Source organism: Delphinapterus leucas, chromosome 15, assembly GCF_059928025.1.
Source record: "Delphinapterus leucas isolate spDelLeu-1000000601 "Yukka" chromosome 15, BTC_Dleu_Yukka2, whole genome shotgun sequence".
Classification (NCBI taxonomy): Eukaryota; Metazoa; Chordata; class Mammalia; order Artiodactyla; family Monodontidae; genus Delphinapterus; species Delphinapterus leucas.
In genome coordinates, this window is record NC_143143.1 from 58,902,205 (window position 1) to 58,926,152 (window position 23,948).

Sequence of the window (23,948 nt, forward strand, 5' to 3'; positions counted from 1 at the left end):
TGGTGGGATAGACATGTGGAAAGTGATTTGAAGCAGGAGGTGGAGCTGCTGAAAATCACAAGGCTCTCTGAGGAGCACAGAGAAATGCTGATGTATTAATTTCTATCATATATTCTAGGGAACAGTCATGCCCGAAGAAAATCTGACCACAGTCCTACTGCCAGCTCATGATGGAAAGGGAATGGCTTCGTTGCTCTAAGAGGAGTCCAGGGTAGTACCAGCTTCAAGTTCAGCTGGTCTCAGATGTCATCAGAGCCCCCTCTCTGTCCTTAATGGCTTCACTCTCCCCTGGCAGTAAGCTTCCTCTGTGCCACCCAACAGCCCCAACACCCCAAAGGCAAGACCTGACCTCTCTCTCCAAAGGCAGGCCCAAAATCTGGGGTCACATTCTCATCCCTGAATCAGTCACAGTGGTCAGGAGTATTCTGATTGGCCTGGCCAGGGGTCACTGCACATTTATGAGGGCGCTTCAACATCATTTGGGAGCTGAGTTCCCCAAAGAAGGGTTTGCTCCCCTGGATCAGCATTGCACATCCACCTGAAGGCCATTTCTGAGCTTTTCTGTTAAAGTCAGATACCTATCTGATTTAATTTTTTTTTGCTTTCTGCTAGTCTTTTCTAGTACAAGTGATAGCAAACATAGTTGTTCTGTTGTGGTGGTGGTGATGGTAGTAGTGACTTTTAAACAAGGGAAGAAAAATTTTAACTTGAAAATGTTCTATTCACTAAGATAATTGCCCCCCTGAAGATGGAGAAAAGGCTCCCTACTGCCTCTGTATACCCAGGGACACCAGTGTTCCATGGGAACCTGTTTGATACTTTTTTTTTCCTAAATAAAAGAAGGATCAGGAATTCCCTGGTGGTCTAGTGGTTAGGATTCTGCACTTCCACTGCTGTGGCCCGGGTTCAATCCCTGGTCAGGGAAATGACCCAACCAAAAGAAAAAAAAGATCATGTAGACTGTAATGCTACTCCACATTGGTGGGGGTGAGAACTGGACTAACTAGAGAGTGATTTTGAAGGAGCAATTGACAAGACGAAATGACTAATTAAACAAGAGCCAAAGGGATGAATGACCTCAAGGTAGAAGTGGAAAAAGCCAAAGTGGAAAAAACCCCAACATTTTGAAACAATTCCAAAATTCTTTTGTTTCATTCTCCAGAAATCTGAAGAAAAATAAATTTGTTTATCCACAAATTATTCCTGTTTTGCCCAGGCCTCAGCATTGCTAAATTGACTAGCCAAAATAATTTGGTTAAAAAACTTGCATCAGGGTCGACAAATTTTATGTCAAACTAATAAATGATTATAAATCTGTAAAAAAAAAAAAAAAAAGCTAACCAAATGAAGTGTGACTATATTTCCATTTTATCCTACCATTACTACTGTTTTTCCATACCAATAAACAGGTTTAATTTTTTTCCTTCATAGCTTCAAAATTTTAAGAAACTTTACATCTTTACTCTGAAATTTCATGCCTGGGTGAATGTACAAATAATAGCAAAATAAGGACAACAGGAGGAGGAAAGATGGTTTGATAACCAAAAATTCATGGAATTTTTTAACTAAAAAAACTATTTCTAGATAACTAATAGGAACCTACTGTATAACACAGAGAACTCTACTCAATACTCTGTAATGACCTATATGAGAATAGAATTTTAAAAAGAGTGGGTATATATATATATATATATATATATATATATATATATGTAAAACCAATTCACTTTGCTACACAGCAGAAACTAACACAACATTGTAGTCAACTATACTCCAATAAAAATTTTAAAAAAAAGCACTCGATTTCAACCTCTTTGTTTTATAGATAAAAAGGATCAGAGATGCAAAGAGGCTGAACATTTGCCCGAGGGTGTTGCCCTATATGCCTTCCCCACTAACTTTTCCTTTCTGTGCATCCAGCTTCCTTGCAGGAGCTGGGAGGAGCTGGAGGTCATTTGAAAGACAGCTGAAGTGGGGCGGCAGGCAGTGTCAGCCCTGAATAGTGAGCTCGAAGCAGAACCTTGGGCAGCTCCTTGACACGGGGGATCAGTGAGAATGAGAGCCATGGATAAGGAGGATGTGGGGTACACATAAAGGCTAAGGAGGGCAGTGATGACCAGCAGGGTGATAGGCCACCTGGACTCACCACTTGGAAGGACTCAGGTGGCTGGTGATGGGGTTCAAATGAAGTGGGGCCTGGGGGTAGATGAGGGTGGGGAAGTTTGGGGGCCAGCTCTGCTGGGAATGCAGATTCCTGGCCCCTCATAGGGATACCCTGGAGCAGGATGAGTGAAAGTAGGTCAGTGTTTAGTGGTGTCTGTCTGCCAGGGGTTTCTTGGCTGAGAAGCTGGGCTGTGGAACTGGAACCCAGGTCAGAAGGAATGAGGGCAGTGGGGCAGCTCTGGAACCTTCCTGCTCAATATCCTGCTGTCTAGCACTAGATTCTGACTCTTGAGTATGGGGGGCACAGAGGGATATTGTCCTGAGGGGAGCAGGTCCTTCTGGCCCTCCATAGGGCTCCTTGCCTTCCTGGCTGCCCTTATAGGAACCTGGATCTTCCCCTCAGTAGGGGTAGATGGCAACTGGGAGAAGGCTTCATGCTGTGATATTTGAGCACCAAAAGGTCTTCCTCTCACCTACCCAGGGGGCCTGGAGGTGTCCCCCAGGAAAGAGGGGAGGCCAGTGGAGGCCCTGTTCCCTCCCTCAGCCCCCTCCAGCACCACTGGAGGGATAGTGTGGGAACATCATCTCTCCTCCCAGGAACAGCAAGGGGGCGGTACAGCCGCAGCTGGAGAAGGGCTGTTAAGGGGCTGGGAATGCTGGTCAAGGCTGCCTGCCCTGGGCAGCAAGGAGCCCCAAGAAGCTTGTGACTCCAGGGAAAGCCTAAGGCTGCAAGGTGCGGAAAGCCATGCTTGCCAAGGGTCCAAGGAAGGTGAGGGCAGTAGGAGAGGGCAGATTGGAAGTAGAAATACGGGGACTTGGACATCTGAAGAGTCCAGGTGACAGGAAGTAGGCAGAGGGAGTCAGGAGTATCTGGCTGGAAAACCTGAGTGGGAGTGGAGGATGGCAGCTGAAGAGGTCATCTGGGCGGCTTCATGGCTTGAAAGCCTCCAGGAACTGTACATGGAGGTGTTGGTCATGTGTTCAATATGTCATGAGCACCTACTACACCAGTGCTGCGCTGGTGAAAGACAGCATAGCCTTGCTCTCAGGGAGATCCCAGTCTAGCCTGGGAGACAGCCCAGGCAGTAAAGAAGGCTGTGCTGCAGAGTTGGGGGACATGGGGATCTGTGATGGAAGAAAACAGGAACTACTTTAGATGGTGTGACCAGGGAAGGCATCTCTGAGAGCTGAAGGATGAACTGAGCCACAATAAGAGCTGTGGACACACCTTCCAGTACTCAGACTCTCCAGGCCTGGAGGCAGGTGGGGGCCGGTTGTGTTGTAGGAACTGTTGGCAGCCACATGGCTGGAACAGTGCTCCCCTGGGAGCAGGAGGTCTGGGATGAGATGGGATTTCCCTATTTAGGCAGGTGCCAGGTTGTACAGCACCCCCTACCCCACACCCCTACTCCCCTAGGCCACAGCAGGGAGTTTGCTTTTATTTTTTTCCTAAATGCCATGAGAAGCCATTGGAGGTGGAGAATGGATGATGGGTGGGGGCAAGTCAGAGGGCCAGATGATGGACCAGGCTGGGGATGCAAGTGGGCAGAACTGAGCTCTATTTTGAAGGTAAACCCAGCAAAATTTACTCATGGATCAGATGTGAATGAGTCGGGGGGACCCCCAGGTCCAGAGCAGCCAGGTGGATGGTGGCGGAGAGTGGACTCGGGAGCTCTATTTTGCCTGAATATCATCTGAATTCCCTATTAGCCATCCAGGTAGGGGGGGAGGGTGTAAGTAGGCTATGCCATGTTGAAGTCAGGAGCTCAGTGACAGGTGTCATGAAATCTGGTGGCCAGCTGTGGCTGGTAGAGAGCCATGGATCTAGGGAAAGATCCAGGGCAGGCCAACACTCCTAGGTCCGAGGAGGTGAGAGAGAGAGAAGGAAATGTTGCAAGAAAAAAGGAGGGGTACTTCCCAGGTGGTCCAGTGGGTAAGACTCCGCTCCCCTAACGCAGGGTGCCCGGGTTTGTTCCCTGGTCGGGGGGCTAGATCCCTCATGCATGCTGCAACAAAGACCTGGTGCAGCCAAAACAAATAAATATTTTTTTTAAAAAGGAGGGATTGGTGGTGTTGGGTGCTGCTAGGGGGTGGGGGAGGGGCTGGCAGAAAGCTGAGGCAGGATGATCTTGAGAGCAGTTTCAGTGGAGTGGTGCGGACAAAAGATCGGTATGCATCGGTGGAAGAGAGGTAGGAGGGGCATGGATACAGAGAACTAGAGACAACCCTTGGAGAAATTTGCTCTGAAGTGCAACTGAGGAAATGGGTGGTACCTGGAGGGGGGAGTTCAAGGGAGTATTTTGGGTTTTGTTTTTTAATGAGATACTATAGAGTTACTTCTCCAGGTTCTAAAATCTATAGGCATAGTGGCTAAAGGAGAAAACTCAGTTGAAACTCAGTACTTCGGAAAGCCATTAAGCGCCTTGTGGAACCCAGAATTCAAGGTTGTGTCCACAGCCCAGTAAAGTCTGAGACTTCAAGGATGGGAATGAGAGGGAATGTGTGTGTTTATGTCCAGGTCCCTAAAACCCCTGTGTAAGGACCCACTGGGGCATGGAGGGTGGGGGGGAAGATGGGGAGTGTGGGGGGAGGGAGACCTGGAGCACCTGTATTTGCCCTCAGCCTCTGGTCCACAGAGGGCAGGTGGTGGGTGGGAGGACTAAAGGAAACAGCTTCTCACTTTGCAGCAGGGGTGTGGGGGTCAGGGGCTCTCTCCAGGACAATCAGGGGAATAGAAACCACAGGGGCAGAGTGCAGGAGGCTATAGTGGGGAAGGGGTCAGAAGGGGTTGGTGTCAGTTTCTGTGAGAGTCAGGTCCATAGACCACTGCGGGAGATCTTGACTGTGGGCTCCTGTTTCCTCAGTGAGCTCAGTCGTAAGGGCCTCAGATGAAGGAGGAGGCTGCAGTAAGGGGATGAGAGGTGTCCCTCCATTACAGGGTGGCTTCTAGGAACAGCTGGTTTGGAATGTCCAGGTGTTTGGGAGCTGCTGATGACATGGGGAGGCAGATGTAGAAGCCTAGGCATTCTGAGATGAGAGGGGCTGAGGGCAAAATGGGTGTCTTTTCAGGGGTCCAGCCCCTGCACCTCCCACATGGAACTTTCCTTCCTGGGCAATCAGCCTGCCTGTCTTCAGCTCCTCTTCAAATCTCCGTCCCCCACCCCGCTGTCTGGGGGAGTCTGTGCCATGGGCTGCGGGTCTACCTAAATGGTGACCTAGAGACGGTCCCTAGGCTGAGTTGAGGGGATACCCATGAATGGAGGTGACCCCATGTCTCCAACCAAGCTCTGCTCACCACAACCAGAGAAGCATGTGGCCCGCCCCGAGTCAGTCGTGGTCAGAGTCCCGCAGGTCTCCTCTGCAGCATCTTCTGCAGTAGCAGGGAGCAGGTTGCTCCGGGCCATCCTGACCCCCAGGCCTTCATCTGCCAAGGAGGGCACCCCATGAAGCTTTGCTCCTAATGCTCTCTTATCTCGCTGGGAGGCGAAACCAGGTCAGCCTCACCCGATCTATGCATGAGGCTGCCCCAACGCACCAGGAACCCTTGGGGGCCGCAGGGAAGCCCTCGCCGTAGAGGTGGGCTCACCCTGGGCTTGCTTCACCTGCCCTCTTCCATGCCTGGGGGACAGAGGCGGAGAACTCCTTTCCAGTAGGAGGTCAGATGGGGGGATTGCTGCTATTCCTCAGGCTGGTGGCCAGTGTGGAGGGGATGGGGGGTTAACACTTTGTTATGGGGAGAGTTCCTGGGTCAATCCGGGGCCTGAGGGCTGTGTGCTCATTTGCTGAGAAGCCACCAAGGGTCAGACCAGGGGTTCACCGCATGGGCTGGATTTGCCTGGCCGCGCGCACCACCGCCTCCCTACACAAGAGAGCTCGCGCCCCACCCCGCACCCCTCCCCCCGAACACATACTCTGCTTGCAGAGGACCAGGCGCCGGAGAAGGCACGTCCCCGGGCCGGGCTCCCTCGTGTCCGGGAAGGAAAACCGGGCGGCAGGGCCATCTTGAGAAGGAAAAAAGCCGCAAGCCAAGACCTTGACCCAAGAGAAGGCCGAGGGCGCAACGAGGCCGGGAGAGAAACCGCGAGGCGCGCTGCCAGTAAACCCGACGCCGCCGAGCCGGGAGGGCAGCGGGCTCCGCGGGGCAGGGCGTAGCCCAGAGAACGCGCGCCGGCCCGTGTAGTTAGTCGGGGCGCGCTTCCTGGAGGAGGACTAGGAGGATTTACCGCTCGAGCAGCCGGGATGAATGGAGGGGGCGGGGCCCAGGAGGGCTGGGCCCAGCAGAGGCCCCCTGCCGAGAGGAGGGGGTGAGGGGGCCCGGCCAAGAGCTTAAAGCCGACTGCAGGGAGGCCCTACCCAGGCCCGCCTCACTGCCTCAACTCGGAGGGTCTTCGAGCTCACCGACCTTCTTCCCAGAAACTTCGCAGCCCCGCTCAGCCCCTAACGCTCAGCGCGCGGGCCCGAAGAAGCCCAGTCTACGCGTTCTGGCTAAGTCGCCGCGGGCTCCCGGGAGTAGCCCGCCCGGGCTGAACAGGAGCGCGGGTGAGGGCGCGGGGCAGGCGGACGGGACCCCGCCCGGGCCGCGCTGGGGAGGACCGTTGGCGCGGCATTAGGACCCAGGCGCGGCAGAGGCTTGTGTCACCGGCTCCAGCCGCCGGCCCGCCCTGGACGCCGAGGTTGCGGTCCCGCGGCACCTGGTGAGGAGCCAGGGCGTGCGCACTGGTGTGCAGCCGTCCCGCGGCTGATCGCTGGGGCCATGGCCGCGGCCACCAGGCGCATGTTCCATCTCCAGCCATGCGGTGGGTGCCTGCGGCTGGAAGGCCGTCCGGTCTCCGTCGCAGAGGCGTGCTAAGCTGGGACGCGGAGCCGTCGAGGCGCTGGGGGGAATGCGGACGCCGCCGGCCTGCACCGGCCCCCGGCGTGGTGGGCGAGAGGGTCGTGGGGGCTTCCCAACCGAGACGGGGGTGCCCGGGGTGAGTTCAGCCACGAGGGAGTGGGAGCCCGGGTGGGTACGCGGGTGGCTGGGGGAAGCCCAGGACGACTTCGTGGGCACTGCGCGCTTGACTTAACACCGTTTTGAAACTCAACAGTTTTTCAACCTACGAGGTAGCTGGTGGAGGGGTGGGGGGCTTGCAAATGGCGGGGCGGAGTTTCGGGGTCCCTAGCACCTGGAGCGCCAGGGTCTTCGCAGCCGGGCGTGCAGCCACCTCGGAAAGCCTCACTTTACGTTCTACCCGACACCTTCCCGCCCCTGGCGCAGCGCGGCAGCCTGCCCACTCTTAGGGATCCTTGGGCCTCTGACTGTCCCCTGCGCGGCCGCAGCAGTCTCTCCGTCGCCGCTCTGACGCCCGGGGTTTGTACGACCGTCTATTTACGTGCACTTGAACCGCCCCGCATGGGAGTAGCATCCCCACCCTTCCATACCCATCGTCATCCTCGTCCTTTGTCCACCCCTGCAGCCTCTGGTGCTAGCTTTACTGACCCCGCCCCTCCTTTCTATGCCACCCGGGCTCCCGCCCCGGGAGTCCGTCCGCATCCTGCCCCCCGACCCCCAGGGTCTCCGAGTCTGGAGGCGCTTTCCTCTCGTGCACGCGGCCCTTCCTGTCGCTTCCTTCCTCGCACAGCGAGGCACAAACAGTCCGGACCATCCATCCGGGGCCCGGCGCTGAGAGCGCGGACAGCTCCCTTCCTCCCCCACCCCGCGGCATCTCCCAAGAGGACCAACGGCTCCGCCTCCCAGGAGAAAGTGGGTGGTGCTGAGGGCAGGAGGCCGTTGCCGGGTCGCCCCAGTGTGACCCCTGGCGCGTGAGGTTGGGGGCAACTGCACGTGTGATGGGTGTTGATGGCACCAGGGACCGACGTGAGAGTGAGAGCCGAAATGTGCTGGAAGAGCCCCAGCCCAGTTACTGGGCTTGGCAGCGAAGGCTTGAGAGAGGGAGGCCGGCTTCCACAGGGAAGGTGGCCAAACGGGTCTCCTCCCTCCAGACTCCAGCAACAAGCGAATCCTCCCTTCCTTCACCGGGTACTGTTAATTACTCCTGGAGAAAACATGCTGAAAACATCTCCCTGTCTGCCTTGGTCCTTTCCCACCTGGGCAGCCCCTAGCAGATGGGCTGAAGAATAACAGGCCTGGCTTCCTCTGGCTCCTCAAGGAGCCCCTGTCTTGTAACTGTCCCCTGCTCCTTTTTCTCCCAGGGTCTCTGGGAAGGGTAAGAAAGACTCAGCAGGGCTGGTGTGTGGTGGGCAGCAGATGTGCCCTGTAGACTGTCCGGGGCTGGTGCATGGAGCTGGTGACAATTCTTTGGCTTGCCTTGCAGAAAACTCTTCTATCATGTCGCAGAATGGATACTTTGAGGATGCAGGTGAGTACATTTCAGGTATGGGTGTGTGTATATAGAGAGCTCCTTGGTCAAAAGTCTCTAGGGGACCTAGTCCATCTACCTGGGTACTCATGGTCCTCTGCTGGTGCTGGGATGCCTTTGGATTCTACCCTCCAGAAGGTTGTGATGTGGTCAGAGGGGCAGCTGACACTGCCCTGGACTCTGGCAGATCTCTGGTGGTCCTGTGGTCCTGGGAGGGCAGGCTGCTCCCATCCTGCACTATGTGGACCATCTGATAGCCCATGGTTTTGCTGTTACAATGCTCTGGTTGTCTGACCAGCTTATAGGCTAAGTGTTGTGTGTGCCCACATTCCTCAGACCCCACCCAGCCCTGTGAGGGAGGGGCTGCCATTGTCCCTCTAAAGAATTGTAACCTCTCTGCACCTCAGCTTTCCCTGCTTGCACCAGCCTAGCTCTCTCCCTCCCCATATCTCTGGGCTGGCTCTGTGCTGCCTCTCCTGAGCCCAGATTCGGGAGTTGGCCTCAGAGGGGTGTTTAGTGGGACAGTGCTTGGACACAGTGGTGATGTGCTCCTGCCCACGGTCCCCAGGGCATGGTGACTGCATGTGCCAGGCTGCTGGTGGGCAGGTTAGGTATGTGATTGGGCTATAGGGTGGAGATAGGGCACACATGGCATCCCAGGAGCCTTGCAGGGAGTTGGTAGTGTCTGCTGGGTAGGTCCTAGATAGAGCCCAGGATAGGGGAGAAGAGGGACAGTGTGAGAGGCATGCCGGGGAATAGTGGGTGCTGGTGGGGGTGACAGAAGGGAGGTTGGGACAGTTCGGGGCTGGGGAACCAAGCATTCTAAGCAAAGCAGGTCTAGAATTGGGGAGGAAGGTGTTTTTCATGGACGTGAGCTCCATGACAAATGGGGGAATGACATCTTTTGACTTAATAGTTCTTCTCTGGGCTCTGGGTGCAGTGCAGACCTGGAGTTAGGGGTCACCAGTCCATGATGGCCTTGACAGTGGAGGCCTAGTGCCTCCTACCCAGAAAGGGCCCAGACTGAGCACAGGACATGGGGGACAGGGCCTGGGATGTGCAGAGGAAACCAGTGGGAGGGGGTGGAAGTGAGTCAGGGTGAGCCACTGCCTGGCAGGTGGAGGCATGCTGCGGACCCGTCCCTGTTCCTGCACAGGTGTTTTTCAGGCATTGGTGGGGTCTCAGCTACAAGGGCCCCTGGGTAAATCACAAGTGGTGGACCACAGGGGACCTACAGGACAGTGAGGAAGAGGTGTCAGCTGGGCCAAGAGTAAGGCAGGGAGGGCTCTAGGTGGACTTGCCAGAGAAGAAAGGGTCTGTCAAGCCTTGAAGAAGGCCCTCCAGGGAGGGAAGCCCTCAGCTTGGAGGACAGGAGCTGGCATGCCTGGGGTGCTGGCCGCCTGGCCTAAGGAGAGATTGAAGTGGGTGGTGTGGGACTGGGCCTGAGGGGCCAGGGGTAGCAGGTCTGGCTCAGGCTGTCATCCCAGAGGCTGTGGGGAGCCCCAGCAGGACTCAGGGCAGATTGGAACTTTTTCATGTCATCAGGAAGGCTTCCTATAGGAGGGGGCCTGTGTTGGGGGTCAGTTGCAGGAACTGAGAGGCAGACCATAAGAAAGGGGCAGCAGGTTCTGTGCTCTGGAGTCCCAAGGTACCATAACATGCCCCCCGCCCACCATGGGTGGAGGCCTGAGATGAGGCCTCCTCTGGGGTCCTGTCACCTCCGTCTCTGGCTCTGTTTATCTGGCTCTCTTGCTTCCTGGGCCTTGTCTGATGTTGGACTAAGGTCTCTCAGCCCTGATGCTTTGCCCCACATGCCCTCCCTGTGCCAATGAGGTCCGGATACTGCAGGGCTCTGGCTTTCCTTGAATCGTTTCTGGGGAGCCAGACAGGTCCAGGTCCCACAACCTGGAGGTTCTGAGAAGGCAGGGGCCAGTCAGTCTTAACTACATCATTGTACCATGTGCCTGGCTCAGTGTCTGTGGAATGAACATGTTCTTTCTCTAGCTAAAGGATATGTGTGGCACAGAGCAGTGCAGGGTTCCCGCTGCTGAAGAATGTTGGAGAAAACCATTGGGTGGGGGGTGCCAGCTGGCTGCCATACTCAGGGGGCTGGGCCAGGATCAGATATTGGGCCTAGCTGAGGCTTCCTTCCTAGCCTGCTAGAGGCCTCCCTTACCACTCACCAAGATTGCACCAAGTGGGACAGCCCAGGGGCCCCCGCCCCTTTGTCCTGTGTGTAGCCAGGCCCTCTGGGGGGGTCTCTCTTGGTGGTGGTTGGGGCTCCAGGCTACCTCAAGTGTGACGTGGATGATGCCTCTGAAACCCGTGAGGAGAGCCTGGGGGATGAGGCCTTCGACACGGTCAACTCCTCCATTGTGTCTGGCGAGAGCATCCGCTTCTTTGTCAACGTCAACCTCGAGGTGCAGCCCACCCAGTCTGGTATGGGGGTTGTAGCAGGGACGGGTCGGGGGAGGCACGCAGGGGACTGGGGACTGGGCAGATACGGCCCCGCTCCACCAAGAGAGACCTGAAGGGCTGGGGCCGCCCCCTGAGCCCCCGCTTTCCTCCAGCAGAGAGTGAATCGCCTGGAGGCTACGGTCTCCTACACACCTCCCGCAAGGTAAGTGGCCCATTGACCGGATGGGAGACATTTGGTCCTGGGCCACTAGCTGGGGGTGGAGCTGGTTGCTTCCCTGAGAGAGCTCACACTGATGCTGGATCTCATACTAGCCCAGGGCCCGGCTGCTGGGGCCAACCTCGCTGGTCTTCTCTCTGGGAAGCGGGTGTCGGGTCCTGGTGGGCAGGGTCAGCCGGGGACCACCACAGAGGAAGGACCCAGACAGCGACAGGTCCTTCTTATTTATGGGCCTGTGTGGTTCTGTGTGTGGGGCCCCCACAGTACCTGAAGTTAAAGAACTTTGAGGAAGAGATCCGGGCGCACCGGGACCTAGACGGCTTCTTGGCACGGGCCAGCATCATCCTGAACGAGACAGCCACCTCCCTGGATGACGTGCTACGGGCCATGCTGTGCCGCTTAGCCCAAGACTCCCACAACACCGAGCCCGACTGCAACTTGGACCTGCTCATGGCCATGCTTTTCACTGATGCCGGGGCCCCCATGGAGGGTAAAGGTAAGGGCTGTCCCTCTGCCTGGGCGGGAGGTCAGGGAGGTGGGGCCATCTGACCCTCCTGTTCCTTCCACTCTGTCAGCAGTTCACCTACTGTCAGATACAATCCAAGGGGTCACTGCTACAGTAACGGGGGTGCAATACCAGCAGTCGTGGCTCTGCATCATGTGAGTTGCCAGGCTGCCACAACTGGCCTCCCCACGTCACCTTGGAGCCAGGCATCCAGTCCCTGTGGAGGCTGGCTCGCTCAGTTTGCGGGGAGAGTGAGGAATCCATCCCATTTGGTCTTTTTTTTCCTCCCTAACAGAGGTCACTGGGGTCATAGTTGGGGGCTCGGGGAGGGGGGAGCCCCAGCTCCCAAGGGTGGCAACTGTGTGCTGTGTGCCCTCTCTGTCCCTGCCAGCTGTACCTCCAAGGCTCTGCTGAAGCGGCACGTGTGCATCAGCCGCCTGGTTCGCCCGCAGAACTGGGGGGAGAATTCCTGTGAGGTGCGGTTCGTCATCCTAGTGCTGGCCCCACCCAAGATGGTGAGGAGGGGTTTCGGGTGGCTGCTCTGTTTCCCAGGAAGGAGGGTTCCAGGTTACCCTGCCCTCTTCTTGGAGGCATCTCTCCCAGTGCTGGAGGCACCACAGTCCTGGCCTCTGAAGGCCACATTCTCACCCTCTCTGTTCATCTCTGCCCTACTGGGGTTTATCTGAAGCATACTTTGGTAGGTCTTCATCAACGCCTAATTTCCCCAGAAGTTGCCCAAAAGGTTCTCTTTCTTTCCTGACTGAAAAGAGATACTTTTTTTTTTTTTTTTGCGGTATGCGGGCCTCTCACTGTTGTGGCCTCTCCCGTTGCGGAGCACAGCCTCCGGATGTGCAGGTTCAGCAGCCATGGCTCACGGGCCCAGCCTCTCCGCGGCATGTGGGATCTTCCCAGACCGGGGCACGAACCCGTGTCCCCTGCATCAGCAGGCAGACTCTCAACCACTGCGCCACCAGGGAAGCCCAAGAGATACTTTTTAAGATTATTACTATTCAAACATAGGGGCCTTTCTTTGGCCTGCCCAACCCTAACTCTACAGTTGGCTATGATTTGTTGACCAAAGATCCCCACTCCTTCCTGGGGCATTTACCCCCCAGCCAGGGGCATCTCGCTTTTGTGGGGGCTGAGACTTATACGTATATTTGGGGAATCTTCTTTTATGGAAAAGGATTTTAAAGTCATTAAAAGAAAATGGCTAGGGCCCCTCCCCAGGCCTGGGAAGGGCCTTAATTCTTAAGATTCCACTGGCTTCTTGATGATTCTGCCCCTGCCTCTGGTGTAGACTCAGAGCTTCGGATGGCCCCTCCCCAGGCTTTCTCTAAGCAAAGGGGGTGCTAACGGGATCGTCCCTCCTAGGGCTTTCATAGACATGCCGTGAATCTCTCCAGATGTTACTTTGCTGGGGAGAGAGGAAGGGCATTTAGGGCAGCGGGCAGCTCATGGGTCAGAGGGAGTGACAGCTGACAAGGTGGCCAGAACAGCTGGAAGGAATAGAATCCCTAGGATTGAGTGGCTAGACTGGTGCCTTGAGACACGCCAGATATCCTGACACCTGGCTCCTCCTCGGGGGAACAAGCCTGTTCTAAAGCTACCAGAAAGCACAGTGCGCACGGTGCAGCCCCGGGACTGTAGCTTTGGGCAGCACGGAGTGGGGGGTGGGGGTGGTGCATGCTGCTCCCAGGGGACCTAGGATGGGGAGGTGAGACAGGCTGCTGTGGTGGAGGTTGAACATTGAGTTCATGGACGGGGTTGAGCTTGGCCAGGCAAGAGGCAGAAGGCCGGATGGGCCTGGAACACCTCTGAAAATCATAAACCAGCCGACCGTGCAAATGCCACCAGTGAAAAGTAGCTGGGTGAACATTTTTCTCCATCATCATGATTTCATTATCCACAATTACACAGATTTAATACCTGAGTTTATTTAAAAAAAAATACTAGGTTGATGGTAGTTCTAGTGATCTGCTGACCTGGTGGAAATCGTGGCAGGGTCCACTATGCTTGAACTCTGGGGGACTACACCCAGGTCATGGGGAGAGCACCTGCCACGTGCTTGGGAATGTCTGTCCGTGAATGGCCAGGCCGGGGTTGGGCACCCTTCGCTCTACAGTGGCTACAGATGTGATTCTCTTGCCCCATCCCCAGAAAAGCACCAAGACTGCGACGGAGGTGGGACGCACGTTTGCCACGATGTTCTTAGACATCACCTTCCGCCAAAAGCTCCTGAAGACCCGCACGGAGGAGGAATTCAAGGAGGCCCTGGTACATCAGAGACAGCTGCTCACCATAATGAGCCACTGTCCGAGCATCAGCACGAAGGACTACAGCATGAGCTCCATCTGCACCCACAGACCCCCGCAGGTGCAGGGCAGAGGTGGCCTGGGCGGGCAGCACAGGGCAGGGACACAGGGCTGATGGATGCGTGTCCTCTTCCCAGCCCCCACGGCACAAGGACTTTCTCCCCATGGGGAGGGGCATCCGGGAGGACATCGCGCGCAGATTCCCTGTGTACCCGCTGGACTTCACTGATGGTAAGTGGCCCATGGCCCTCCTGGAGCTCGGCCTATAGCTCAGGCCCCAGGCCTGTCCTGTGTCCCCAACACACCCTCTGCCCTGTCTCCCATTCCTAGGCATTATCGGGAAAAACAAAGCTGTGGGCAAATACATCACCACCACCCTGTTCCTCTACTTCGCCTGCCTCCTGCCCACGATCGCTTTTGGGTCCCTCAACGATGAGAACACGAACGGGGCCATTGGTGAGGGGTTGGAGCCTGGTGGGGCATGCCGGGTGGAGCCCAGGGCCACGGTTCCCCCCTGACCGCCCCGCTTCCTCAGATGTACAGAAGACCATAGCTGGGCAGAGCATTGGAGGCCTCTTGTACGCACTCTTCTCCGGGCAGCCGCTGGTGGTGCTGCTGACGACGGCACCCCTGGCCCTCTACATCCACGGTGCAGTGGGGGCGGCAGCGGGGAGATGCTTCCTGAGGTCCCTGGTCCCAGCCTGGCCCTGACTGCTCACTCCTGTCCCGCCGCCTGCAGTGATCCGTGGCATCTGTGATGACTACAATCTGGACTTCAGTACCTTCTATGCATGGACAGGCCTGTGGAACAGTTTCTTCCTCGCGCTTTATGCCCTCTTCAACCTCAGCCTGGTCATGAGTCTCTTCAAGAGGTGACAGGGCCTTCCCTAAGCTTCTGGGACTCACAAGCAGGAGGGAGACCAAAGCCAGGGGCCTGGGTCAGCTTCCATGCCAGCCTCTGAGGCCCTGTTAACCCTAGAGCAGATGGGGTGCCCCCACCATATCACTGCTCCAAGGGGAAAGCCTAGGACCCTGGTCCTCTTCATGGCAGGAGGTAGGGGCCATGCTGAGGCTCGGGGAAGCCTCCCCGCTACTAACAACTCACCCCGTCTGATGAGGCATATCCCCTGCTGGCAGGTCAACGGAGGAGATCATTGCTTTGTTCATTTCCATCACATTCGTGCTGGATGCTGTCAAGGGCATGGTCAAAAGTGAGTGTATTGCCGGCGGCCACCTGGTGTAGGGGAAGCTGAGTTGAGATGGGGGGCTATGGACTGTGCCCAGAGCAGCCAAGAAGCATGTAAGCGCTAAGATTGCTTCCATGGCCCAGGGTGCTCTGGGAGCCATGACTGGCAAAGAGCAGCAGGCCCACGTGCTAGAGGGTGACAGAGCTGCCCTAGGCAGGATCAGAGGCCCTGGGCCAAGCAGGATTTGCTGTCAGAAATGGACAAGGGCAGGGTGTGGGGTGGTGGGTAGACAGGCAGGCCAAGGGGTCCTGGCTGACAGAAGGCCAGCTCTCTCCCCTCCTCCCCCCAGAATCCCTTCCTCCCCTCGGGGCTCCTTCACCCCCACATCCAGGAGGAAGCTGCTGGGCCCCAGGCTCCCAGAGCCCAGATGGCTGAGTCCTGTTGGCCTGTGTCCACAGTCTTCCAGAAGTACTACTGTGGCCACAACCACGGGAACTACTACGAAGATAGGTCTTCCCCGGTGAGCCTGCTGGGCCTCAGCCCCAGCCTCAACAGCAGCCTCCACGCTGCCCTCAACACCAGCCTCCTGGCCGGCCCACCAGAGCTGACTTCAGTGGGCAGCCAGGGCCCCGAGCCCCTGGCCCGGGACACAGCTGTGCTCAGCCTCCTCATCATGTTGGGGACACTCTGGCTGAGCTACACCCTCTACCAGTTCAAGAAGAGGTGAGGGCGCCCATTCAGGGGGAGGGGAAGGGAGCACAAGCTGCAGGCCACGCTGACACCCACCTGCCTCCCTAGCCCCTACCTGCACCCCTACATGCGTGAGATCCTGTCAGACTGTGCCTTGCCCATCTCAGTGCTTACCTTCTCCCTCATCTCTTCCTACGGCTTCCAGGAGATTAAGAGTGAGTTGGGACTAGGCGTGTGGTGTGGTGGGGTGTGGTGGGTTGCTCTGTGGGGGAGGAAGTCTTGAGCAGGGGCCTGTACCTGGCTGCAGTGGGCAAGTTCCGCTACAACCCAAGCAAGAGCCTGTTCGAGATGGCCGAGATGCACTCACTATCCCTGGTGGCCGTCAGCGGCGCCATGGGCCTCGGCTTCCTCCTCTCCATGCTCTTCTTCATCGAGCAGAACCTGGTGGCTGCCTTGGCTAATGCCCCGGAGAACAGGTTCGCAGGGCTGGGGAGGGAGGGGTAAGCATGTGTCCAGCCCTCCAGGGGCCATGGGGCTTTGTCCACATGTGACCCTGCCTGCTGCAGGCTGGTAAAGGGCACTGCCTACCACTGGGACCTCCTGCTCATCGCCATCATCAACACCGGGCTGTCTCTGTTTGGGCTGCCCTGGATCCATGCTGCCTACCCCCACTCCCCGCTGCACGTGCGGGCACTAGCTTTGGTGGAGGAGCGTGTGGAGAATGGGCACATTTACGAGACGTGAGTGTGAAGGTGGCCCCTCGAGACGTGAGGCCAGAGTCACGTGGACCCTGGGGTGGGGGTAGCCCTGGGCCACATATGACCTAAGGAAGGATGTGGCTCGGGGGATAAGGGCCCAGAAGTAACAGAGCCCAGGAAGCACATGTGGCCTGGGATGGGCACAGCCCTGTGGACCAGGCCAGAGGTGAGCCAGTGCGCTGGGACCTCGCAGGATTGTGAGTGTGAAGGAGACGCGGTTGACCTCCCTGGGCGCCAGCATCCTGGTGGGCTTCTCCCTCCTGCTGCTGCCCTTCCCGCTACAGTGGATCCCCAAGCCTGTGCTCTACGGCCTCTTTCTCTACATCGCGCTCACCTCCATCGACGGCAACCAGCTGTTTGCACGCATGGTCCTGCTGCTCAAGGACCAAGTGAGTGTCTGGCCCTGAGAGTGAGGGGTGGGGGTGGGGGATATGGCTGCAGACCTGCCCACACCTGGTCCCTGCCACCCACAGACCTCGTACCCACCCACCCACTACATCCGGAGGGTGCCTCAGAGGAAGATCCACTACTTCACAGGCCTGCAGGTCCTGCAGCTGCTGCTGCTCTGTGCCTTTGGCATGAGCACCCTGCCCTACATGAAGATGATCTTTCCCCTCATCATGATCGCCATGATCCCCATCCGGTACGGGAGGGTGGCCAGCAGGCAGAAGGGACTCGGCTGGGCGGGAGACAGTGGGCTGGAGTGGCTACCCTCAGCCTGTTCCTCCCTGACCCAATGCTTATCCTCCTGCCTGTTCCCCCTCCCCTCAGCTACAACCTGCTGCCCCAAATCATTGAAGCCAAGTACCTGGACGCCATGGACGCTGAGCACTGAGGTCCTGACTACCAGGCCCTGGCCACACCCCATTCGCCCATCCCTCTGGGTCTTCCCAGGCTGGCTCTGTGGCTGTGTGTGGGTATCTTGGGGTGCTGCTCTGTACTGCACCCCCTCACAGCTGTCCCAACTGGCCTAGGGTGTCTGGGCATTGAGGGGGCTCCAAGGTGTGTGTCTGCTCCTCTTCCCATTAGCCTTTTGCTTTGGGTCCGGAACTCTGCTCAGGGCAGCTTCTGCCCAGGGTGGGACTAAGCAGGATGGATTTTCTTTTGATAAAAGAGCCTGAAAGAGAAACCATTTCCTTGATTGTGTAAGGAACTTGCTGTATGCACATTAGAGAATAAAGCTCCTGTTTCTATGCTTCTACATATCGCCTCCATCCATGCTGCCCTGCCCCAGCCTCTGAAGGCCACCTGAGCGCCCTGAGGAGGGAGAAACCATCCCAGGGGAGGTGGGATAAAAGGGACTGATTTGTTGAGTGCCGCCTAAGGGCTATTACTTCCAACTCCACACCGTAGCTCAACAGGGAAACATGGAAGGTCCAGGAGGCCTTTGTTCTGCCATGTTGCCAGGAACCTGCAGGGAAAGGGGGCTTGGGGCCAGTGAAGAGCCCAGTGGCTGGTAGGGTGGGATGAGCACATTCATGGTGCTGCTTGCAGGATGGGTAAAGTTCAAAGGGGACAGAAAATGTACTGTGTATCTAGGACAGAACTCTGAGGAAGCAGCTGAGGAGCAGACACAGAGGGGTGCCCCGCTCCAAGTGCCACGTGGCAAGTGATCCTTCTTTGGGGCCCCCACCCCAGTAGCCTGTGTTTCCTGCAGGTGGGGCTGTGTCCAGGATCACCAGGCAAGGAGTAAGCAGGCCCCCCAGCACCCCACACCTGAGTTCCAGCCGGACACCACCCACGCCAAGCAGACAATTCAGAGAAGGCTGAGCACCACCACCGGCACTTCCTGAGGAATCAACCCAGCTGGGCTTCACAGACAAGAAGGGAGCAAAGGGATGAGGTCCTGTCCTCACCCACGGGTGCTGATGAATTTTAGGGGAGGAAACAACTGTTAAATCTAGGCCCTGGGCCGTGCTGCTAGGACTGAGGAGGGGATGTAACTTAAGCTTGGGAGCGACACACCAGCATTAAGGACCCCCACCCCCCGCCCCCCAACAGGCTTTTCTGATTGTCCTTGGGGTTGGGCACCTCCTCTTTACCAGAGTAACACCTGCAGGAAGGCAAGGGAGCCACCCCAGGCCTCTGAAGTCCCTCCCAGGGAAGGGCTTCACCAGGACTCAGTACGGGTCTGGGGTAGCTGAGCCGGGCCTCCTGAAGGGCTCAACTCAGCTGGCCCCCCAGGCTGAACCGTGGCAGGTCAACCCAACTGGGGTCAAGAACTCCATCCCTCCTCCCTGCCATAAAAATGAACCTGGCGTTATAACCATAAACCAACATTTTAGCTGCTCTAATGTACACCAGAATAAAGCAAAAGCACTCAGCATCCCACACTGCCCGCCCCCCAACCCAGCAAACACAATAGAGGCCAGCTGGGTGGTGGCATTGCTCAGTGGCTGGGTGGGCGGGCAGCAGGGATGTGGCATGGAAAAGTTCAGCCCATGATCAGAGACTTCAAGGACAAAAAGAAAGATATAATACTCCAGCTAGCAAGGGCACACAAACAGCCTCGACACAGCACTGCCCTCCTCCAGCCACCCCGCTACACCCGTTTTGCCCCCCACCCCCCGACCTGAGGGGTTTCCTGCTCGTGCCAAAGGGGACTCAGGAAACAGACACCTGTCTGGGGCAGGTTTCAAAGCAAATATACCCAGTTTACTTTGGAAGCAAGTACCCTCCGGAATTTTTATTTGCTGCATTTAAAAAACATCTAAGGCTGTTTGTGTGGTTCTTCCCCAAACCCTCAACCCTGCCAAGGCCAGTTTTAACACCCAAGGTCCTTTCCGGATTCCAGGCCTGGAGGCTGTAGGAGACCACTGAATCCCTGAGGACAAGAGGATGGTGTCCTCTGGCCAAAGTTTCTCCAAGCAGAGCCAGCTGCTCCTGACGGCTGGTAACACCCCCAGGAAGCGGTAACCCTGAAGGCGGTACTTGGATGGGTGCCTGCCTGATAGAGGCGGTTTCAGGCTAGCCCTCCCCGGATCCTCAGCCAGAGTGGTCATCACCAGCTCCAAGTGGAGTCAGGTTGCCAAAGTATTCTTGCAACTCAAGCAGGGCCTGGAAGCGATGGGAGATGGTGTTCTTCTCAGCCTTGGGCATCTCTGCATACCTAAGGGGCAACAGTAGCAGCTCAGAGAAGAGGGGGCCCAGATTCAGGGAGGTGTGTACACCTCACCTCATCCTGGAGCCCAAAGCTCAGAGTCCCTAGGAAAGGGTAGTGGGCCTACCAGCTCCTGGCAACCAGAGTTAATTTTTTAAAAATCAGTCTTAAATTCCCCTGTAGGTAGAAACCCATATTAATGAGTGTGAAAGGATCTTAAACTGGTTCTAGTGTGTCCAAAAGTCATCAAAGGGAAGCTGGGGACAGGGGGATGAGCTGCATGCTTTATCAGCTTTGTCATCTGTTGACGGGAAGCAGTGGGGCCTGACAGAGCAAACACAGCAATCTCCTCCAATGCACTGTGGGCCGGGCAGGTGGGGGCAGGGGGCAGCAGATGAGCCTTGAACAGCCAGCCAGTGGCCTGCCATCCATGGCAGGACTCCAGTGAGGTAAGAATCCCTACTCCAGGTGTCACTTTCACATCTATGCTGTCAAATATGGTGGCTACCAGCCACTGTGGCCATTTAAACCAATTACAACTGAATAAAAATAAATTCTGTTCCTCAGTTGCTCTAACCACATTTCAGATGCTCCGCAGCCACACGTGGCTAATGGCTACCGGATTGCACAGTGCAGATATAGAGCCTTTGTGTCACCAAAGTGCTGCTTCATGTTGTCCTCAGCCCTGCCTGGCTGTTGTGAGGCCTCAGGCCACACTCCCTAAGGGCCCCCCTCCAGCTTGACAAACCCGATTCCAATAATGGCCAACATGTCCCGTGTAAATAAGCGGGGGCTAGCATGAAATACTGAGAACTCCTGGCACTGTGGGGGTGTAACGTGGTGGCCAAGTGCTAACATTTTTCCAGACTAAATGGGGGTCAGATAGTCATCCAACAAAGCTGACAAGCCCAGGTCAGAGCAGGGAAGCCACTGAAGCTACAAAGCTGCTCTGCGCTGAGCTAAGCCCGAGAGCCCAGGACTTCAGCTATGCCCAGCTGCCTCCCAGCTGTGGACCGGGCCACCCAGATTCCTTGCATCCACCCCAGCAGAGCTGCCTTCAGCCGGAACGGCACCTCAGAGCCTGCCCCGCCTGTATCCGTGTGCCTGCACCTGGGCAGGGCGCTGACCCAACCCAGACCACGGCCATCCCCACCCCACACCCCTGAAAGAAACTGGGGCTCCTTACGTCTGCTCATATCCATCAGGCTGAAAGCAGGGGTCCCAGCCAAAATCCCGGCAGCCACGGGGCACCACAATCTGGCCCTGCCAGAGGAAAGGGGGACAGGTGTGCCACTGGGTGTGGAGGAGATGCACTGTGAGGAGGGCAGTAGCCAGATTGAGTTTGGTTAGTTTATGAATTTGGTTAAACCCTATTTACTCAAAATATATTATTTCAAGGGGTCCATGGTGCCGGCAAATGTTTGCTGAACACAGATAAAATGCAGAGCAGGACGGCTTGCTCCCCACAGACAGGGAGGAACCACATGTTTGATTAGCCCACAGATACCCCTGGGACCAGCCTCCCTCTCTGAAGCTTTGACAAACTGTGACCTCACTGAAGAAGAGAAGCAACTTTGAAAGACTGACAGAAAACATTTTCTCCTAATAGGAAGTTTGAGGGCCCTGAACCTTGCAGCCAAGCCCTGTGCCTGCTACTATTACTGCATTTCTCAAAATACAAGGGAGGCTCTAACAAATGAAACAACAAAATAGAAATTACTTTGCACAATGTTCAACACAAAAATGAGCTCAGTAAATACTGGCTGTAATAGGCAAATTCCAAAAGGAAAATGTGACAAAGATAACCAGTGTCAGGCTTCCCTGGTGGCACAGTGGTTGAGAGTCCGCCTACCGATGCAGGGGACATGGGTTCGTGCCCTGGTCCGGGAAGATCCCACATGCCGCGGAGTGGCTGGGCCCGTGAGCCATGGCCGCTGAGCCTGCGCGTCCAGAGCCTGTGCTCCACAATGGAAGAGGCCACAACAGTGACAGGCCCGCGTACCGCAAAAAAACAACAACAACAACAAAAAAAAAACAACTTATAAAATACAAGGGAGGTAGTAGAGGATGGGGATTAGCCATATAAATTCCAAGTCATTCAGACCAAAGGCAAATTCTGCTTCTGCTAATGGGGAGCTGTGTGACTGAGGCCAGTTACTGAACCACTCTGAACTTCACCCATGCAACAACTGTTTTTTGAACACCTCAGCGAAGCAGGCACCAGGAAAACAGAAAATCGTAGCCTTGCCTTCACAGAATGGAACTCTTAAGCAAAACAAGCATTACATCAGTAAACATTAATTATTACCAAATGCAAAGTGTCTTTGAGGCTACAAACTGGGAGCTGGGCTCAAGAATAACAAGATGGGGAGCTCAGGGAAGGCCTCAGTGAGGAGGGGACACTTTGGCCACATAAAGGACTAGGGCAAGAATATTCTAGGTGGACGACACAGCTGTGCTGAGGTCCAGAGATGGAAAAGGCTTATCATACACACTGCTGAAAGGACAATGTGGCTAGGGTTTTTTCGAAAGCACAGGGGAGAACAGAACAAGGAGGAACAAGGCTACCTCAGTTAAAGTCAGGGCTGGCAGCAACAAAGTACAAACAGCAGCCCAAGCCGGGGAGACAATAGTGAATGGTCGGATGAAAGTGATCAGGCCCCGTCAGCAGCATAGCTGCTAGTCAGTCATGGTGCAGGAAGTTGGGCCTGTGGTTGTTCATACTTTTGATTTTTGAGAGAACATTTCTGTGAAAGTAGCAGACCACTAAAACTAACTGTTAAAAATGTAACCAGGCAATATGATCCAGCAATCCCATTTCTGGATATATACCCAAAAGAATGAAAACAGGATTTTGAAGAGATATTTGCACACCCACGTTCATAGCAGCATTATGAACGAGCCAAAAAGTGGAAGCCACGCAAGTGTTCATCAATGAATACAGGCAGACCTCAGAGATATTGTGGGTTCAGTTCCAGACCACTGCAATTAAGCAATTATCGCAATAAAGCAAGTCACATGAATTTTTTGGTTTCCTACTGCATATAAAAGTTATGTTTACACTATATTGTAATCTATTAAGTGTGCAATAGCATTATGTCTAAAAAAAGTGTACATACCTTAATTTAAAAATACTTAATTGCTAAAAATGCTAACCATCATCTGACAATGCAGGATTGCCACAAACTTTCAATTTGTAAAAACATAATATCTGTGAAGCTCAATAAAACGAGGTATGCCTGTAAACGGATAAAGGAAAAAGTGGTATATATATATACAATGGAATATTATTCAGCCTTAAAAAAGGAGATCCTGTCACATGCTACAACATGGATGAAACTTGAGGACATTATGCTAAGTGAGATAAGCCAGTCACAAAAAAACAAACACTGCAGGATTCCACTTATATGATATATCTGAGGTAGCTGAACTCTTAGCAACACAAAGTAGAATGGTGGTTGCCAGGTGCTGGAGAGAGGAGGGGAAGGTGGAGTCATTATTCAATGGGCATAGTTTCAATTCTGCAAGATGAGAAAGTTCTAGAGATCTGGTGCACAACAGTGTACACTATTGTATTGTACACTTAAAAATGAAGATGGTAATTTCTGTTACCTGTTTTTTCACCACAAAAATTAAAAATCTAATCAGGGAGTGTAAAGTAAAACATCTGTGGACAGTCCCTGGTGGAGCCACTGGCATAGGGCTATGTGAGCTATGGTGGGACTCTGGATTCTATCCTGAGCAGAAAGGACAAAGCAGAGAAATGATGTGCCTCAAGGTACACTCCTGCCACGGGGAAGGGATGGATGGGCTGGGGCGGGGGGGGGGGGGTGGGGGTGGGGGAAGCAGGCCAGCCCAGAGGGTGGTCTGGACCCTGTGAGAAGCAGCTGAACCTACGGTCTGATAGGTAAGCATGGGGGCACTGAAGGGCAGTTTTGAAAGGAATGAGTTGGGGGGAGAAGGAAGATTCTATATGAACATAAAAAGTTGGAAAGGCTGTGAGATGTTCAAGGGAAGCTGTTGCCTCAGCAGTGGGATGAGGAGATTCAAGCTTGGAGGAGTCTGGGCTATAGATGTAGCTCTAGGAGTTGTCACCTTCAGTTTCCACATCTGCTTTTCAGGAGAGCATACACTGCAGAGCTCTGGGTATACCAGGCCCCAACAGCTGTAAGCCACTGTGCGTTTCCAAACACCAGACTCAGGGGTCAAATAAGTTTCGGGATTGAGAGCACTTCT

At 55.3% G+C, this 23,948-nt stretch overlaps 2 protein-coding genes across 9 annotated transcripts in view; one reads left to right on the forward strand and one right to left on the reverse strand.

Annotated features, from left to right (window-relative positions):
- Positions 1–23,948, reverse strand: part of ITPA (inosine triphosphatase) — a 52,458-nt gene that overhangs the window by 17,150 nt on the left and 11,360 nt on the right. For 4 of the 7 annotated variants that reach the window (XM_022592870.2, XM_089896629.1, XM_089896625.1 and 1 more), the window contains 2 exons: positions 20,899–21,025; positions 15,218–19,721 (listed from right to left, as the gene is read on the reverse strand). The exons of 1 other annotated variant lie outside the window; for it this stretch is intronic. In XM_022592870.2, the coding sequence (XP_022448578.1) occupies positions 19,633–19,721; positions 20,899–21,025 (216 nt within the window). In that variant the 3' untranslated portion in view covers positions 15,218–19,632. Of the gene's footprint in view, positions 1–15,217; positions 19,722–20,898; positions 21,026–23,948 lie in introns of those variants that run through there. 2 more of the 7 variants (XM_022592871.2, XM_089896630.1) reach the window with 1 other exon arrangement.
- On the forward strand, positions 7,948–17,950 carry SLC4A11 (solute carrier family 4 member 11). 2 transcript variants are annotated; one of them, XM_089896631.1, is made up of 20 exons: positions 7,948–8,182; positions 8,478–8,522; positions 10,809–10,961; positions 11,093–11,142; positions 11,422–11,653; positions 11,733–11,817; positions 12,054–12,177; positions 13,823–14,038; positions 14,115–14,208; positions 14,308–14,433; positions 14,513–14,626; positions 14,717–14,849; positions 15,115–15,188; positions 15,623–15,887; positions 15,963–16,069; positions 16,162–16,330; positions 16,421–16,594; positions 16,806–17,001; positions 17,086–17,255; positions 17,384–17,950. In XM_089896631.1, the coding sequence occupies exons 1-20, from the start codon at positions 7,993–7,995 to the stop codon at positions 17,445–17,447; spliced, it is 2,781 nt and encodes a 926-aa protein (XP_089752757.1). In that variant the 5' UTR covers positions 7,948–7,992; the 3' UTR covers positions 17,448–17,950. The 2 variants fall into 2 exon arrangements, with proteins under 2 accessions (XP_089752757.1, XP_089752758.1); XM_089896632.1 differs by having other exon boundaries at positions 11,096–11,142.